The 19,857-nt window shown below is 45.7% G+C and overlaps 1 protein-coding gene across 1 annotated transcript in view; it reads right to left on the bottom strand.

Annotated features, from left to right (window-relative positions):
- Positions 1 to 824: 824 nt before the first annotated feature.
- LOC141133546 (very-long-chain 3-oxoacyl-CoA reductase-B-like) overlaps positions 825 to 19,857 on the bottom strand; it is a 43,530-nt gene continuing 24,497 nt past the window's right edge. Inside the window, exons 8-11 of the mRNA XM_073622993.1 lie at positions 12,812 to 12,893; positions 7,720 to 7,785; positions 3,146 to 3,295; positions 825 to 1,215 (exon numbers count right to left, since the gene is read on the bottom strand). Of these exons, the coding sequence (XP_073479094.1) occupies positions 1,099 to 1,215; positions 3,146 to 3,295; positions 7,720 to 7,785; positions 12,812 to 12,893 (415 nt within the window). The 3' untranslated portion in view covers positions 825 to 1,098. The remainder of the gene's footprint in view (positions 1,216 to 3,145; positions 3,296 to 7,719; positions 7,786 to 12,811; positions 12,894 to 19,857) is intronic.

Here is a 19,857-nt window from a genome sequence, read left to right on the forward strand (position 1 = left end):
CAATAAAAAACAAACTCACATTTTGTGCAGATCAAACAGGCATGTAAATCGTATAGCGGTAGTTGTGAGGGATCCACCCGACATGTTTCAACTAAAAAAGTCGTCTTTTTTAGTTGAAACATGTCGGGTGGATCCCTCACAACTACCGCTATACGATTTACATGCCTGTTTGATCTGCACAAAATGTGAGTTTGTTTTTTATTGCTATTTTTAATAAATCCAAGTTAATACGTTATTACACTATGTGAGTGTCTTCATCTCTCACATGGTACATGAATCTTCCGCTTGGCTTGGTGGTGTGATTATTTTCGAGGAAATCGTGCTGATTGCTTCCCCCCCTTCCCTCCGTTGGTGTGGTGATGACATCTATCCAGACAATACATCTAGACCAGTTGGTCACCAAGCCTTCTTGACCTGTTCTAGCATACGCTATTTCAGGCCACTACTTCTGGTAAGCCTCCATATCTTCTGGTGATGGTCCTGGCACCGTTTTTAAATTTCTGTGCACCTCTGGTCGTTTATGGTCCATTCATCTACCAGGCTACCGGGTCCAATTGATCTTCCTGCATATACAAGAAGAACACCTGTATACCATTTACACACTGCTATCACGGACTTTTTCTTTTTGGTGTTATGGACCCTATATTTGATTTTGCCTTCGATGCTTAAATCATCTATATACACATATGTGTTATTCTTTAACTAGTCACTGTCACAAATGCTCACATGAGATGTTTTTGATTTGAATAATTTATGTTTACTTTGTTCATATTGTATTCACTTAATAGCGCCACACTGTGCATTTTCTATGTTATAAACAGTAGGAGAAGGTTGGGTTTCTGTGGGCCTATCTTTCTGTTGTCCTGATATTGAGAGGTGAGTGTTGTCACCCTAGTACAGGAAACGTGTTAATGGCAGGATCACCAAGTGAAAAAAGCTTGAAAAAAAGGACACTAATGCAGCCCCCACATCTAAAGACCAGTAAGCTGCAGTAGATTACATTGTTATTTTTAGATACACTTTAACAGATGCATCCTGTAATAAATGTTTATTTTTTTTTATTTTTATTTTTTTTCAATTAAAAAAAAGTTGTAAAGGCTACTGTTTTTTTGGTTTGGTGGTTTCTCCCAATTTGTTCTGGTCATCCTCATCAGGTGGTGCCAGGAGACTGGAGTTGGCAAGGGTTTCCGTTAGAAGTGTGTCAATAAGGTAACTCTGAAGAGAGAAGAGACCACAGGTCATTTGTTGATGTGAATCGTGGAGGGATATCACTAGTTATTAATATTACTAAAGATTATTGCCATTATTTATTTTTTGGTAATGCTCAGCAGGAGGGCATGAAATATAAATACAAGCATGAACAACAATACAGTACATACGCCATGGTCAAACATCAGTGGGCATCTGACCATCACACCAATATGCGATTGCTGAACATCTCATTCTAAAACCATGGCCATTAATATGGAGTTAGTCATCCTTCATGGCTAAGCTTCTTCTGGGAAGGTTTTATGCAACATTTTAGAGTGTGTCTGTAGGAATTTGTGCCCATTCAGCCAAATAACATTTGTGAGGTCAGGTCCTGATGTTGGATAAGAGGTCCTGACTTCCAATCAGAGTTCAAATTCATCCCAAAAAGGTGTTCAGTAGGGTTGAGGTCAAGGCTCTGTGCAGGACCCTGGAGTTCCTCCACACCAAACTCATCAAACCATGTCTTAATGGGGCTGGCCTTGGGCACAGTCATACTAGAACAGAAAAGGGTCTTCCCAAATAGTTACTACAAGGTTAGGAGAGCAGAATTGACTCAATTGTCTTTGCATGTTGTAGCACTAACAGAACTCTTCACTCAAAACACCAGAACTCCATCATTTGGGACAAAAATTCCTGGCCGTATAGTGGAACAGGAGGGTATGATAGCCTTGCTCGCTGAAACTTACAATCTATTAGAGCCACTGTCAAGTTTTAAAAGCTGCCTGGGCCCCAACAGAAGACATTTCCCCTCATTTTCTGTTTTTGTCAACATCGATCACCTGGACAGGGAGGAAGGAAGGAGGAATGTCCCTGATGGGATACACAGGCAACAACAACATTCTGATAGAGGTTCCTCTGACAGACCCAACTGGGACAGGGGCTTTTGGAGGGGATTAGGGGCTAGCCTTCTACCCACGGATTATGGCCTATGGAGGAGACTGGGGATTTTGTCTGCTTCCCCCAGTCAGAGCATAGTAAAGAGCTCAGTTCAGCCTCTGATCCCATGGAGAGCAGATCGTTCTCTAATGATAGACAACAACATGATGAACGCTGAAAGAGAGGCTTGGATTTATTTTCTGAATAAAGACAATAAAGCTCCCCTTCTGGAGTGGATGGAAAGGTGTAATCTTAATCTTGTACAGGTTAATGGTCAGAGGAAACATGGTGGTCCTCCTGCAGACTGAGTTGGAGAAGCCCCCCCGCTTGGGACAGAAATATATATCCCTCAACAAATCTATGAAGATAAATCAATTAATTTTTTTTAGACTGCTGGAATATTGTATGAGTTTTGTCTTATGAGGACTTTTCTAGTGGACAGATTACACAAGTGGAAGCCAAACACCTGAAAGACAGCATATGTAATGTACTTTGTGTGCCGGACTGTCTGGGGTGGGCTCCCTGACTATTCAAAGCTTGGGTGCCTGGCTGTTGATTAGCTTACTGGTTAATTAGGTTACTGTTAGCTGCAAGCTGTTCATTAGATGTACTGATGATATTACCGTCTAACCACTGGCCGACCAGCCGCCGTACATATTGCATTGTTTAGGATAACATGATCAAGCTCTTATTTGATTTTGTATGGTATGAATTATGTGTGAACTTACAATAGAGTTCCAGTTTGCACCCAAGCTAGTGTCGACTAGTTCTTGGGTGCAATTCTCAGCTATAATACCTGGTTCCAGACTGGAGGAAGCTGTATCTTGGCAGAGGAAGCAGGCTGTCCGTCACTGTTCCAATCTATCCCAACTCCTTTTAGCCAAGCCAAGTGTTTGTTTTTATGTGTGACCTTGCAGACCAAGGTGCACATGGATATCTATATGCTGCAAAGTCCCCCAGCGTAATGTCATGTGACCATCTTTCAAGAGTTCAGTAGAGTATTTACAGCAGTCTGTACCTGGATGGAGTGGGAGAGGCAGCCGCTCGTCCTATTGGTCAGCCCGACCGTGTTCAGCGCCTCCCTGGCGAAATCCTCTGCAGTCTTCACAAGGATGTTAGTCTTCATGTTTTCTGTCATGTTGGTGGAGATCAGTAACGGCATCACACACTGTAAGGAAACCGAGAGACCCCGTGTAAGTACATTCTGCCTGCTGCATTCTCTCTCTAAAGATGAACTGTCGTCCATTTTAAAGCGGTAGTAAAATCCGCTTTTGGATTTTTACCTATAGGTGCCCGTTTAGGAGAATTTCACACTGAATGTAGCCCGTGACGTCACCGGCGCATGCATTCTGAAGGTCCGGCATACTGTGTCGGACCTTCAGAGCACGGTGCCGGAATCGAGGGCTCCCGTGCGCATGCGTGGGAGTGACATCATCGCGGCTCTGGCCACTCACGCAGCCGGTATCCATGAACCCGGAAGGAAGACCGGGGAAAGATGGAAGCCCTGTCAGCGGTGACAGCGTGCCGCTGGAGGGCTTTGTTCGAATGTGAGTATTCCATAAAATGCTAGTATGCAATGCTTACTAGCACATTATGCCATTGCCAGTATCCTTGTTACATTTACTCAACTTTCCCATGTTTGCATGCTTGCTGCTCCATATTTTACATTTTCTAATTTATATAGAGATTTATATATATACTCCCTCTAGTGGCTATATGTGTATCAGGCAGGGTAGGCAGGCAGGATAGGATAGGATCAGAAACCTGTAACATGGCTCTTGAGCTAAGCACAATCTGACACTCTGAGAGAGTGAGGGCTTGTTACTTTTATTTGTTTTGAGCAAACTGAGACTTCCACTGAAAGAGAGGAACAATAAAGCACAGGCGCTGCACTCAGCTATTATATATAATATGACTGCAGATTAGCAGTACTAAGGTCGAAGATGCTTTTAAAATAATAAAGTAAATAGTTTTTATTTATTAACCGGTTCAATACAGGGCATTTTCACCCCCTTCCTTCCCAGGCCAATTTTTAGTTTTCAGCGCTGTCGCACTTTAAACGACAATTGCGCGGTTGTGCGACGTTGTACCCCAAATAAAGCTTTCTTTTGGTGGTATTTGATCACCTCTGCGGTTTTTATTTTTTGCGCTATAAACAAAAGAAGAGCGACAATTTTGAAAAAAACACAATATTTTTTACTTTTTGCTATAATAAATATCACAATTTTTTTTTAAAAGAACAAATTTTTTCCCCAGTTTTGGCCGATACATATTCTTCTACATATTTTTGGTAAAAAAAATCGCAATAAGCCTATATTGATCGGTTTGCGCAAAAGTTATAGTTTCTACAAAATACGGGATAGATTTATGGCATTTTTTTAAAAAAAAAATATTTATTTATTTATTTTTTTATAATAAATATCCCAATTTTTTTTTTAAAAGAACAAATTTTTTCCTCAGTTTCGGCCGATACGTATTCTTCTACATATTTTTGGTAAAAAAAAAAATCGCAATAAGCGTATATTGATCGGTTTGCGCAAAAGTTATAGCGTCTACAAAATACAAGATAGATTTATGGCATTTAAATTAAAAAAAAAAATGTATTTTTTTTTTTTTTTACTAGTAATAGCGGCGATCGCGATTTTTTTTTTCGTGGCTGCGACATTATGGCGGACACATCGGACACTTTTGACACATTTTTGGGACCATTCACATTTATACAGCGATCAATGCTATAAAATTGCATTGATTACTGTGTAAATGTGACAGGCAGTGAAGGGGTTAACCAGTAGGGGGACACAAGGGGTTAATTATGTTTCCTAGGGGAGTGACGTACAAGCGGAGGAGACCGATCGGTGTTCCGCTGTACTGGGAAGACAGATCGGTCTGCTCTCAACTGACAGGATGTGGATCTGTGTGTTTACACACACAGATCCACGGTCCGGCCCGGTTAACGGGCAATCGCGGGTGCCCGGCGGACATCGCGCGCGTGCCCCCTAGGTGGCCGGGAAGCCCAGGCCGTCATATGACGTCCACCCAGGATGGGAGATCCCATCTGTGGACGTCATTTGACAATGGCCGGGTAGCGAAGTGATTAATAACCTACAAAGTGCGTAAAAAATAGTAAATCGAATCAATTTTATGGTGTGTCCACCATTTGCGTTTAAAACCGCACCATATCTCCCATGTACAGTTGCACACAGTTAAAGATTTTGCAGCTATATGATCCAGTACATGTAAATAATTATAGCAATCATGCTGGGGGTAACCCCTTACTGCCTGCTCCCTCTTGTCCTTTAATAGGCTCATAGCGCAGAAGGCAATTCTTGGGCTTTCTGAACATGTGATCATGGTAATTGGCTGTCACAGTGATCATGTGATCGGGAGCCTGTCTTAGCACCTGATTTGCAAACGTGTGACGGGGAGCTGGCAGTGACAGCGTGGTCACAGTGCTGGGGGTGCGCCACTGAACGCAATCCGAGCGCAAAACATATACAGTGCCTTGAAAAAGTATTCATACCCCCTTGAAATTTTCCACATTTTGTCATGTTACAACCAAAAAACGTAAAATGTATTTTATTGGGATTTTATGTGATAGACCAACACAAAGTGGCTCATAATTGTGAAATGGAAGGAAAATTATAAATGTTTTTAATTTTTTTTTTTTTTCACGCACGACCATCTCTCGGGTTTACAGACCAGAATGGTCCGAAAAAGAGAAAATATCCAGTGAGCGGCAGCTGTGTGGAGGAAAACGCCTTGTTGATGTTGGAGGTCAGAGGAGAATGGGCAGACTGGTTCCAGATGATGGAAAGGCAACAGTAACTCAAATAACCCCTCGTTACACCCAAGGTATGCAGAATACCACCTCTGAACTCACAACACATCGAACCTTGAAGCAGATGGGCTACAGCAGCAGAAAACCACACCGGGTGCCACTCCGGTCTGCTAAGAACAGGAAACTGAGACTACAATTCGCACAGGCTCACCGAAATTGGACAATAGAAGATTGGAAAAACATTGCCTGGTCTGATGAGTCTCGATTTCAGCTGCAACATTCAGATGGTGGGGTCAGAATTTGTTGTAATAAGATGAAAGCATGGATCCATCCTGCCTTGTACCAACGGTTCAGGCTGGTGGTGGTGGTGTAATGGTGTGAGGGATATTTTCTTGGCACACTTTGGGTCCCTTAGTACCAATTGAGCATCATTTAAACCCCATGGCCTACCTGAGTATTGTTGCTGACCATGTCCATCCCTTTATGACTGCAGTGTACCCATCTTCTGATGGCTCCTTCCAGCAGGATAATGCACCATGTCACAAAGCTCCAATCATCTCACCACTGGACAATGAGGTCACTGAACTCCAATGGCCTCCACACTCACCACATCTCATCCAATAGAGCACCTTTGGGATGTGGTGGAACAGGAAATTCGCATTAAGGATTTGCAGCCGACAAATTTGCAGCAACTGTGTGATGCTATCATGTCACTATGGAGCAAAATCTCTGAGGAATGTTTCCAACACCTTGTTGTATCTACGCCATGAAGAATGTAGGCAAAAGGGGGTCCAACCACTGGCCACTGGCCTTGAGGGATTGCCCAAGCCTGGTTTTGGGGGTGGGTTTGCGATTGATTAATTTGGAGAGAATCCCAATGAAGTTTAGGGATCAGGCTTGGCTTGCCTTTCATGGAAAACTATATGTGAAGGGCAACTTGAAGTTTCTTTCCATGAGTGATCGGGGTTGCCCGAGAGTGGAGTGTGGTGGAGTGGTGGAGTCCATGGATCACTTTCTACTTCAGTGCCCTTTTAATATAGAGGTGTACAAGAGGGTGGGGAGGGCTCTGAGTATACCCTTCCTCCCCCATTTGAGTTATGCAGAGTGGGTGTATGGGGCATTCCAGACTCGTCGGGATTATGATTTGGAAACACTTTTTTTAGTTAGTCTAGTAGTCCGTTATTTCACGTGAAGTGCACGGTGTCAGGTATCCTTACGGAGTAAAATCCTCCCTGTGGAAGTGGTGGTGCAGGACATTCTGGGTGAGGTTGGGAAGATTCAGGGTCTTGAGAAAGGCAGGTGGCAGCAGGAGGTCTGGATAAGGGCGTGGAGGAATATCAGGACTCTGTAGCTGCTGCCTGTTGATCTCAGGGTGTGCGGCTTTTCTTTGTATTCTTGATTCACTCCCCTAGATTTTCAAGATGAAATATATTTTTGATAAAAGGCTACATGCATGGTGACGGTGATGTTCCTTAGTCTGGCTCTCCCGTAGGGATTATTGTGTTGTGCGCAATTTGGTTTGTACCATTTATTATGTTCTAGTTTTGTATTATCATATTCAATTATTTTGTAAATATGTTTTATTTATTTATTATGGTTTTATTGTATATAAGTTGTTGTTTGTAAGATTTTTCAATAAACAAAATTAACCCGCTACTAGCAAGGTGTACCTAATAAAGTGGCCGGTGAGTATATAACAAAACACATTGAATGGTATATTTATCAGACAAAAAGGGAGCAAATAGGAGAAGTCCACAAAAATAATATTACAGATATTCTATTAAGGGCAGAGATATAGGTATAGCGCCACCTACCTGTACTGTCACTCCTTTACGCCGACATTCTGCATTCAGAGCACGGGAAAAGTAATCCACAAAACCCTACAAGAGAGGAGAATCAGACCGATATTATACATATCTCCCAACATTTTGAAACGGGAATGAGGGACACCTACTAGCAAACGTATGTAGGCATAGGACACGCCCGCTGCCACGCCCCCTTAAAGGAAAATTATTGCGGGCAGCGTGGGCTCAAGGGGCAGCTCAGCTGCTTTGGGCCCCACAACAATGACTGGGCCCAGGGCAGCTGCCCCTTTTTGCCCCGCGTTAAAGACAGCCCTGTGTATAGTCAGGGCTCCGGGGTTATGGAATGCAATGGCATCCAGTGACATCAGGTTCTATAAGAGTCATTGAGCTTCATGCCATTTGTACTTGCTCTAAAGCTGGTAATGTTAGTGATCAGTCCTCCCATCTGAATTCAGGTAGAGCCCGATGGGTTATTGAAGGATTTACCCCCCCTTCCTGACTAAGCCCTTTTTTGCGATTCAGGCACTGCGTCGTTTTAACTGACAATTGCGCGGTCGTGCGACTTAGTACCCAAACACAATTGACGTGCTTTTTTTCCCCACAAATAGAGCTTTTTTTTTTGGTGGTATTTGATCACCTCTGCGGTTTTTATTTTTTGCGCTATAAACAAAAAAAGAGCGACAATTTTGAAAAAAAAAAAAAGCAATATTTTTTACCATTTTGCTATAATAAACATCCTCAAAAAATATATAAAAGATCTCATTTCTTCCACAGTTTAGGTCAATGTGTATTCTTCTACATATTTCTGGTTAAAAAAAAATTGAAATAAGTGTATATTGATTGGTTTGCGCAAAAGTTATCACGTCTACAAAATAGGGGATAGATTTATGGCATTTTTATTAATAATTTTTTTCTTTGTTAGTAATGGCGGCGATCTGCGTTTTTTTATCGTGACTGTGACATTGCAGCGAACAGATCAAACACTTTTGACACTATTTTGGGACCATTGCCATTTATACAGCGATCAGTGCTATAGAAATGCACTGATTACTGTGTAAATGTCACTGGCAGGGAAGGGGTTAAACACTAGGGGGGCAATCAAAGGGTTAACTGTGTTCCCTCAGCGTGTTCTAACTGTGGGGGGGGGGATGGGCTTACTAGAACATGACAGAGATCACTGCTCCCGATCACCGGGGGCAGTAGATCGCTGTCCTGTCGCTAGGCAGAACAGGGAAATGCCTTGTTTAAATAGGCATCTCCCCGTTCTGCCGCTCCATGACATGATCGCTGGCCGTGGGCGGACATGAAGTCCGCGGGACCCACAGGCATGCCCCCGCTAGCCGTGGATGATGCAGCGACGTACGGGTACGTTGTTTTGTGCACCCGTGCCACTTTGGTGACGTATTTCGGCGTGAGCCGGTCGGCAAGTGGTTAAACAGTAAAATCAGTCTGTATATGCAGTAAAGCATGCTGGTTATACTCACTGTGGAACCTAAGGGGTTAATCTTCTGCATTGTGTAAAAAGGGCGGTTCGATCCTGCCTTCTCTGATCCTCCCCTTCTTCCACTGTCCCCAATCGATCTTCTGATAGTACAGAGCCTTGGGAGCACTCTGCACATGCTCAGTTTGGTGGGTATTGCTAGAAAGTATTGTTTTTTTTTTTTTTCTTGGGAGGATGCATGTGATCAGCACAGGGCCAATCAGCACTGTCCAGACAGAGGGTCAGGGGTCATGCAGCCTCATAGGACAGTCAGACGTGCATGAAAACTTCTCCTACAAGCTTTAACCAAACACTGATAGAAGTCACAAGACTGCTATATGAGGAAAGGTATTTACCAATTTATACTTGCTAAAATATTTGCATTTCCATGTTCTGTGTACTGTGGGAGACCAGATATAGTGAATGCAGAGTCCTGGGTTTAGTAACACTTTAACTAACTTCATCTGCAGATGGAGCTCATTTCTTTGATCTGCAACTGACTGAAACAGAGTAACTACAAAAGTAACCATGTTACCTTGTATCTCTGTATTTGATGACCGATAAACACTGTGTCAGAGTATTTTGACAGCAGTTGCTGGAATAGCCTTTGTATTTACACATCTACTTCCTGCTGTCATTTTGACAAATTGCTGGCAAATACAAGGGTGGGGGGCTGAATAGTGGCAGAGGGGCAGAAGCACAGGACACAGGGCTGCTGTTAGAAATCACGGGGCCCCGTACAGCCTACCTGACAGGGCCCCCTTCCCCTGGCTGAAGGTGACTGAGGACATGGATTTATCAGTCCTTTTCTCTGTAGCCTCAGCTGCACAGATGAATCAATAGTAAGCGCTCGAAGGCTTCTGGCTCATCCACAAACAGAAGCATAGTAAACACATTTTACTTGGCTTCAGTGATGAATGGACGCAGGAGTGACTGGTACTGATCGTTCACTGTGTTCATTCAGGAAGGGAAGGGGCAAGTAAATGACATATTTACCTGCCTCTTCCCCTGCTCTCTATCTGGAAACATCCCCCTATGTGTGTCTGCAGCAGCTGCCAGTGGTAGAGGAGAGGAGGGAAGCCAGCAGCACTGTGGGGGGGAAGGGGCACACAGCAGATGGAAGGGGTCCAGATGGAATGGGTGCATGTGTAGAACCAATCGCCCTGCAATGCAGCTGAAGGGGGGAAAAAGGAGAAGCGGGTAGTGCTGCAGGGGGAGGCAGAAGAGGATTGGTGTCTGCAATAAGACAGTACTGCCGGGCCTCTTGCTCAGCAGGTGTCCGGGTCCCCCTTTTGAACTGATGGGGCTCAGACCCATTACAGGAGGGCTGACTGTACTGCCTTATCAGCGGCCCTGACAGGGCATACAACACACACTCTGTACTTCCATACATTTTTTTTTTTGGGTGGGTGTAGCACGGTTAACCTCTTCAAGGGGTATAGGGGGAGCCGTGATGTCCGCTCCTGACAGAACCAGTATGGGATGTGTGTGTAAACACACATATCCCTGTTATGGCAGGGGAGAGGAGACAGATCGTGTGTTCCTAGTATATAAGAACAACAACTGGTTTCCTCCCCCCAGGCAGCAATGTCACAGTCCCGATAACAATCGCAGATCACCACCACTACTGACAGAACCAGTATAGGATGTGTGTGTAAACACACATATCCCTGTTATGGCAGGGGTGAGGAGACAGATCGTGTGTTCCTAGTATATAAGAACAACAATTGGTTTCCTCCCCCCAGGCAGCAATGTCACAGTCCCGATAACAATCGCAGATCACCACCACTACTGACAGAACCAGTATGGGATGTGTGTGTAAACATACATATCCCTGTTATGGCAGGGGAGAGGAGACAGATCGTGTGTTCCTAGTATATAAGAACAACAATTGGTTTCTTCCCCCCAGGCCGGAATGTCACAGTCCCGATAAAAATCGCAGATCACCACCACTACTGACAGAACCAGTATGGGATGTGTGTGTAAACACACATATCCCTGTTATGGCAGGGGAGAGGAGACAGATCGTGTGTTCCTAGTATATAAGAACAACAATTGGTTTCCTCCCCCCAGGCCGGAATGTCACAGTCCCGATAACAATCGCAGATCACCACCACTACTGACAGAACCAGTATGGGATGTGTGTGTAACCACACATATCCCTGTTATGGCAGGGGAGAGGAGACAGATCGTGTGTTCCTAGTATATAAGAATAACAATTGGTTTCCTCCCCCCAGGCCGGAATGTCACAGTCCCGATAAAAATCGCAGATCACCACCACTACTGACAGAACCAGTATGGGATGTGTGTGTAAACACACATATCCCTGTTATGGCAGGGGAGAGGAGACAGATCGTGTGTTCCTAGTATATAAGAACAACAATTGGTTTCCCCCCCCCAGGCCGGAATGTCACAGTCCCGATAAAAATCGCAGATCACCACCACTACTGACAGAACCAGTATGGGATGTGTGTGTAAACACACATATCCCTGTTATGGCAGGGGAGAGGAGACAGATCGTGTGTTCCTAGTATATAAGAACAACAATTGGTTTCCTCCCCCCAGGCCGGAATGTCACAGTCCCGATAACAATCGCAGATCACCACCACTACTGACAGAACCAGTATGGGATGTGTGTGTAAACATACATATCCCTGTTATGGCAGGGGAGAGGAGACAGATCGTGTGTTCCTAGTATATAAGAACAACAATTGGTTTCCTCCCCCCAGGCAGCAATGTCACAGTCCCGATAAAAATCGCAGATCACCGCCATTACTAGTAAAAAAAAAAAAAAATGATAAAAATGCCATAAATGCATCCCCTATTTTGTAGACGCAATAACTTTTGTGCAAACCAATCACTATACGCTTATTGCAATTTTTTTTTTTTTTTTAAATATGTAGAAGAATATATATCGGCCTAAACTGAGGAAGACATTTTTTTTTTTTAATTGGGATATTTATTATAGCAAAAAGTAAAAAACATTGTGTTTTTTTTCAAAATTGTCCGTATTTTTTTATTTATGGTGCAAAAAATAAAAACCGCAGAGGTGATCAAATACCACCAAAAGAAAGCTCTATTTGTGGGAAAAAAAGGACGTCAATTTTGTTTGGGTACAGAGTCGCACAACCGCGTGAAGGTCAGTTAAAGCGGCGCAGTGCCGAGTCACAAAAAATGGCCTGGTCAGGAAGGGGGTAAACTCTTCTTCCGGGGCTGAAGTGGTTAAAGTCCACAAATTAAGCCGGCCACACATGGGTCAAAAATCGTAATTATGACTTATGATCGGGCATGTTGGAAATTTTTTGGAAAAACAAATGAATTTCTATTCAATGATGGGAGAATCTACGAGAAACATAATCGAAAAAGAAATGCACATGGGCTGTGACCTGGAAACAAAAGAAGATTCTCGGCCATGAAATTTCTTTTCTGTAACATGGAAGGCTTGGTTGGTCCGAAATCAATAGTGGCATCATCGGATTACGAAACACACAAAACTTTGGATTTTCCAAAGACAATTTTGCTTGGAATTCGACCCATGTATGGCCTGCTTTAGTTAAACTAAACGACCCTACATCAGGATCAGTAAGCTGTTATGGAGAAAGGAAAGCGGCGTTGGATTACCTTAGTGCTGCTGTACACAGTCTTGTATGGATATGGACGCGTTCCAGCCTCAGAAGACATGTTTATTATCAGACCTTTCTTCCTAGAGAACCCAAAACACAGAACTGGGTTAACTAATCCTACAAACATCCATACAAGTCCATACTTTAATAGACCCCCCGATAACATACTGTATATATTTTCATTCCACAGCCTACAATGGCTTTCTTCTAATGCCGCATGCACACGATTGGAATTTCGGCCCGCATAAGACCGATGAGAGTTTTTCGTCGGAAAAAGCGACCGTGTATATGCTCCATCGGACTTTTGCTGGCGGAATTCCAGCCAGCAAAAGATTGAGAGCAGGCTCTCAATTTTTCGGTCAGGAAAAGTTCCTATCCGAAAATGCGATCGTCTGTTGCAATTCCGACGCGCAAAATCCCTACGCATGCTCGGAAACAATTTGACGCATGCTCCGAAGCATTGAACTTCATTTTCTCGGCTCGTTGTAGTGTTGTACGTCACCGCGTTCTTGACGGTCGTAATTTCAGAAAACTTTTGCGTGACCGTGTGTATGCAAGGCAAACTTGAGCGGAATCCCGTCAGAAAAGCCGTCATATCTTTTTCCGATGAGAAATCCGCTCGTGTGTACGCGGCATTAGCCATCTTCCTCTAAGTCTTTGCTAAATATCCAAAAATGTTCAAAAATGTCCAAAATCCTTAAACACAGGAGGACCCCAAGTGTTGTGGCACACCTGTCACCCGTACACACGAGCGGAATTTTCGACAGAAAGAGTCCGATGGGAGCTTTTCATCGTATATTCCGACCGTGTGTATGTCCCATCGGACTTTTTCCGTCGAAAATTCAGACGGACTTAGAGAACATGTGCTATATTTTTGCAACGGAACAAATTACTATCGGAAAAAACGCTCATCTGTATGCTGTTCCGACTCACCAAAAACGACGCATGCTCTGAAGCAAGTACGAGATGGAAGCTATTGGCTGCTGGCTATTGAACTTCTGTTTTCTAGTCCTGTCGTTTGTGTTGTACGTCACCGCGTCGTAGTTTGGTGTGACCGTGTGTATGCAAGACGGCTTGAGCGGAATTCCGTCGGAACTCCTTCGGAAAAACCTTCAGAGTTTATTCCGACGGCAAAACCAGTCGTGTGTACAGGGCATGGGACACTCCAATGCCTCGTACACACGAGCGGACTTTGCAGCAGACTTGGTCCGACGGTCTTTCCGCCAGACTTTCTGGCGGACTACCAGAACGGACGGACTTGCCTACACACAACCGGACTTTCCGGCAGGCTAAGTCCGCCCGTCTTTCCAACAGACTTTCGCCGGAGTTATGGCGGTCTTTCAGAATGAACGGACTTGCCCACACATGGACAAGTCCGTTCATTTTGAATGTGACTCGGGTACGACGGGACTAGAAAGGGAAGTCAATCTCGCCGCTTTTATCGGCGAGATTGACACCTTGCGATCCCCGTCGCGGGTCATACCAGGCCCATAAGTCTGGTATGGATTATAAAGGGAACCCCCTACGCCGACAAAATCCTCCCCCTAAAATCCATACCAGACCCCGATCCGAGCATGCAGCCCAGCCGGTCAGGAAAGGGGGTGGGGACGAGCGAGCACCCCCCCTCCTGAATCGTACCAGGCCGTATGCCCTCAACATGGGGGGTGGGTGCTTTGGGGGAGGGGGGGCCCTACAGGGCCCCCCCTCCCCCAAAGCACCTTGTCCCCATGTTGATGAGGACAAGGGCCTCTTCCCGACAACCCTGGCCGTGGGGGGCTTATCGGAATCCGGGAGCCCCCTATAATAAGAGGGCCCCCAGATCCCGGCCCCCCACCCTATGTGAATGAGTATGGGGTACATGGTACCCCTACCCATTTACCTAGGGAAAAAGTGTCAATAATAAAAACACTACACAGGTTTTTAAAATAATTTATTAAACAGCTCCGGGGGGGTCTTCCTCCGGCTTCGGGGGTCTTCTTCCGGCTTCGGGGGTCCCTCCGGTTCCCCTTCTCCCGGCGTCCGGTTGGTTCTTCTCCGCTCTCTCTGGCCTCTTCTCCCGGTGTTCCAGTTCTTCTGCCGGCTCCTCCGCTGTCTTCATGCCGCTCTTTTGCCAGCGGAGGTCCGGACTTCTGGGCTTCTTGTCTTCTTTCCTCTTCTCTTCTCCAGATGTTGACACGACAGTCTCTCTGGCTGGTCTGCTCTCTGAGCGCTCCGCTGTGACTTATATAGGCGGAGACCCCGCCCCCTTATGCCATCACAGTCCCTGGGCATGCTGGAAGAAGCCAAGAAGACAAGAAGCCCAGAAGTCCGGACCTTCCCTGGCAAAAGAGCGGCATGAAGACAGCGGAGGAGCCGGCAGAAGAACTGGAACACCGGGAGAAGAGGCCAGAGAGAGCGTAGAAGAACCAACCGGACGCCGGGAGAAGAGGAATCGGAGGGACCCCCGAAGCTGGAGGAAGACCACCGAAGCCGGAGGAAGACCCCCCCCCCCGGAGCTGTTTAATAAATTTTTTAAAAAACCTGTGTAGTGTGTTTTATTATTGACACTTTTTAGGTAAATGGGTAGGGGTACCATGTACCCCATACTCATTCACATAGGGTGGGGGGGCCGGGATCTGGGGGCCCTCTTATTATAGGGGGCTCCCGGATTCCAATAAGCCCCCCGCCCGCAGACCCACGACAACCAACGGCCAGGGTTGTCGGGAAGAGGCCCTTGTCTTCATCAACATGGGGACAAGGTGCTTTGGGGTGGGGGGGGCCCCGCAGGGCGCCCCCTCCCCCAAAGCACCCACCCCCCCATGTTGAGGGCATGCGGCCTGGTACGGTTCAGGAGGGGGGGTGCTCGCTCGTCCCCACCCCCTTTCCTGACCGGCTAGGCTGCATGCTCGGATCGGGGTCTGGTATGGATTTTAGGGGGGACCCCACACCGTTTTTTCGGCATAGGGGGTTCCCTTTAAAATCCATACCAGACCTAAGGGCCTGGTATGCCCCGTGCTCGCTGCAATAGGAAAATTTGTTTTTCCTATTGCAGCGAGCGCGAGATGCAATACCCTACCCTTGCGTCGTATCTGGTCCGTCGGACCAGCATACAGACGAGTGGGCTTTCCGTTGGACCAGCATACAGACGAACGGACTTTCCGTCGGACCAGCATACAGACGAACGGACTTTCCGTCAGAAACTGAGTCCGACGGAAAGATTTAAAACATGTTTTAAATCTAGCTCCGGCGGACTTTTGGGGAAAAAAAGTCAGCCGAAGCCTACACAGGATCGGATTGTCCGGCGGACTCTGGTCCGCCGAACCAAGTATGCCGGAAAGTCCGCTCGTGTGTACGCGGCACAAAGCATAAAACAGTCCATGTGGATTGAACTTGGATGAGGTAAGGGAAGAACGAGATGCCTAATGGAATTGGTAGTACTTGCTTGAGGCAACTATATACAGTTCAATATATATACACACCATTTCTCCTCGTGCACACCGCTTCCTCTTTAATCTTCACTCCTTTCTCCTCCTGCACATCGCTTCCTCTCTAACCTCCAGGCACAGCTATCACAAAGTGGTTAAGCCTGACACTGGCTCAGCCAGGCCTTAGCAATCGCCCTTTGCAGGCAGGGACCACGGGCCCCTATAGTGTAGCAAGAAATAGTAGGTTCCTGGTGCTAGCTGAAGAGGAAGGGAGGGAAGCGCACCCAAGTGTAGTATTACAGGGTTATTCATTAGCGCAAAAGTAATGCACTTACACAAGAGAAAACATCAAAGGCATATCTGTCATATTCCTGGTGCTAGCTGTCCTACATGCAGCTGCTGAGCCCAGTAACCCGTCTTCAGGCCCTGCCAGCCTTTCTGGCTGCAGCTGCCCATCTCCACTGCCCATGATAACACAGTCCACACCGCTGGTCCTGCACCCATCTTAGACTGCATCCTTTCAGTCTTCTCAGGCATCCCTCCCCAGTCCTCTCAGGCCTGTGTTTGTCACTCACCAGCCCTCCTGGCTGTGACCAGTTGTTCCTCTCCCTGGAGACTTGCCCGGCAGTGCTGTCTTCTGCTGTTCTCTCTTGCTCCTCCTGTGCCTCCTGTCCAGGACACCTCTGTGGTTTGTACGAGGGTCCTCTCCGCACCTGAGCCCAGACCCAAGGTCACACCCCCCTGACTGGGGAGCTCCCTCAAAGGCCCCGACAGCCTAGTACTCCAATCTCCAGCTCTTCCAGCTGAACAACTCCTCCCCAGCTGGGCTGACCCTGGGTATTTAAGGAAGCTTGGCCCCTGCCAATCCAGGTTGGGGATTGGTCAGGGCTCCTTAGAATACCCCAGGCAGCTTCGCCTCTCCTCCTCTCTTTCCAGAATTCTCTAGAAAGAAGAGGGAGGTCTCAGTGATGCTATCTGTGAGTCATCAGCTGCTACCCTGAGCCACTCCCAGCCCAGATCAGATCAAAAGAAACAGGCTTGGCTGCCAGCCTGGCCTGCCTAAATGTATCTATCCTACAAAAATCTATCTCTAGCACTTACCTACCTAGAGGGTGCTATACACAGAACATGGAAATGCAATAGTTTTAGTAACTATAAACTGCTAAATACCTTTTCTCATCAGTAGTTAGAGCAGTCTACTGGTTCCCACCCGGCCTATAGCAAAATGATGGTTGGGCTGGGTTTTCATTGTTCTGAAGTCGCTCGCGAATGCCCTCAGAGGCATGCAGCACAGGGATCAGTGGTGCGGTGTGTCGCTCGGACACACTGCATCTCTGATCACGGTAAAGAGCCTATGACGTAGGCTCTTTACCATGTGATCAGCTGTGTCCAATCACATGGCATACTATTGGCATCACTAATGGGCGCTGACTGGCATACTGATGGGCACTAATTGGCATCACTGGTGGGCATCACTGATGGGACTGTACTGATAATCAATGCACTAATTATCAGCGTAAACCCCCCCCCCCCGTCAGGAGAGCCACTTATCGGCATGCCTCTATTCGCGCTGATAGCACGTGAGTAGAGGAGAGCCAATAAGTGGCTCTCCTAACAAAAGGGGTTTGCGCTGATAATTAGTGCATTGATTATCAGTGCAGTCTCATCAGCGATGCCAATTAATGACCACCAGTGGTGCCAGTCAGCGCTCATCAGTGATGCCAATAGTACCAATCAGTGCTGCCTTTCAGTGCCCATCAGTGATGCCTGTCATTGCCCATCAGTGCCACCCATTAGTGCCCATCAGTGCCGCTTATGAGTGCCCATCAGTCCCGCCTATCAGTGCCCATAAAGGTTGCCCATCAGTGCTGCCTATCAGTGTTCATCAGTGCTGCATATAAGTGCCACCTATCAGTGCTGTATATTAGTGCCTACTCATCAGTGCCCATAAGTGCAGCCTATCAGTGCCCGTCAGTTCAGCCTCATCAGCACACGTTAGTGAAGTTAAATTACTTATTTACAAAATGTTGTAACAGAAACTAGGAAAAAATTTTAATTTTCAAAATTTTCGGTCATTTTTTCATCTGTTTAGCAAAAAATAAAAACCCCAGTAGTGATTAAATACCACCAAAATAAAGTGCTATCTGTTTCAAAAAAGTGATAAAAATGTAATTTGGGTACAGTGTTGTATGACCGCGCAGTTGTCATTCAAAGTGTGACAGCGCTGAAAGCTGAAAATTGGCCTGGGCAGGAAGGGGGTGAAAATGCCCAGTATTGAAGTGGTTAAAGCTTGTAGGAGGAGTTTTCATTCTCCACTGATAGCTCTACGAGTCTGCAGGACCCCTAACCCTCTGTCTGGACAGTGCTGATTGGCCCTGTGCTATGCACCCTCACAAGAAAAAAAAATAACTAACTATCTAGCAATACACACCAAACTGAGCATGTGCAGAGCGTCTCCTAGGTCTCTATTCTATCAGGAGATGGACTGGGGACTGTGAAAGAAGGGAAGGATCAGAGAAGACAGGATCAAACAGCCTTTTTACACAATGCTGAGGATTGACCCTTTAGGGTTCAACATTGAGTATAGCAAGCATGCTTTACTGCATATACAGACTGATTTTACTGTTGTGGGTTTAGTAACACTTTAACTGTTCTAATTGGGGACAACGAGAAAAACAAAAAGGACAGTCAACGCGTTTCAGGGAGCACAAAATCCCACTTCATCAGGACTAAAGAAGAAGGTTAGAAATATGACAATGAAGCAAAATTGCTGCTAGTAAATAGACATAGAAGAAGTCATGGTAAACAAATGGTGACAACTTGACCAATAAAAAATAAAATGTTGATCAGATAAAAGAAGTTATACACCTAGGGGTCAGTACTATGATTAGGCTTTGGAAATGTTTAACCAATGATACCAAGTTACTAATTCACTACCTTGTTATCTCACGCCTTGACTATTGCAACTCCCTTCTCATATGAATTCCTCTACACAGGCTATGGCCCCTTCAGTCTATCATGAATGCTACTGCCAGACTCACCCACCTTACCAACCACTTAGCGTCGACCATCCCTCTCCGCCAATCCCTCCACTGGCTTCCAATTGCCCAACAAATAAAATTCAAAACACTAACATACAAAGCCGTCCACTCTTCTGCCCTGAGCAACAACACCAGTTTTGCCTCAAAATATCACCTAAATCAACCTCTCCGCTCCTCCTAAGACCTCCTGCTGTCTAGCTTTCTTGTTTCCTCCTTCCATGCCCATCTCTAGGACTTCTCTAGAGCCTCTCCCATCCTCTGGATCTCCCTACCCCAATCTGTCCATCTCCTACTTTGTCCACTTTTTGGTGATCCCGGAAAGCTCATCTCCTTGGGGAAGCCTATCGTGTCTGCACCTAAAAACTGACCTTTTACTTTCTCCAATCAGCTTATCGCGCTCACAGTTATTGCCTAAGTAAGTAAGAAAAAACATTTTTAAAACTAACACTAACTAAAGTAGAAAAAAAAAGTGTATTTCTTTAGTTTTTCTACTTTTTTTTCGATGGATTGCATACAAAACAAAAGAATTTTTGAATGCCCCCACTTCAGCCCCGGAAGATTTTACCCCCCTTCCTGACCAGAGCACTTTTTACAATTTG

Source organism: Aquarana catesbeiana, linkage group LG03 (assembly GCF_042186555.1).
Source record: "Aquarana catesbeiana isolate 2022-GZ linkage group LG03, ASM4218655v1, whole genome shotgun sequence".
NCBI lineage: Eukaryota > Metazoa > Chordata > Amphibia > Anura > Ranidae > Aquarana > Aquarana catesbeiana.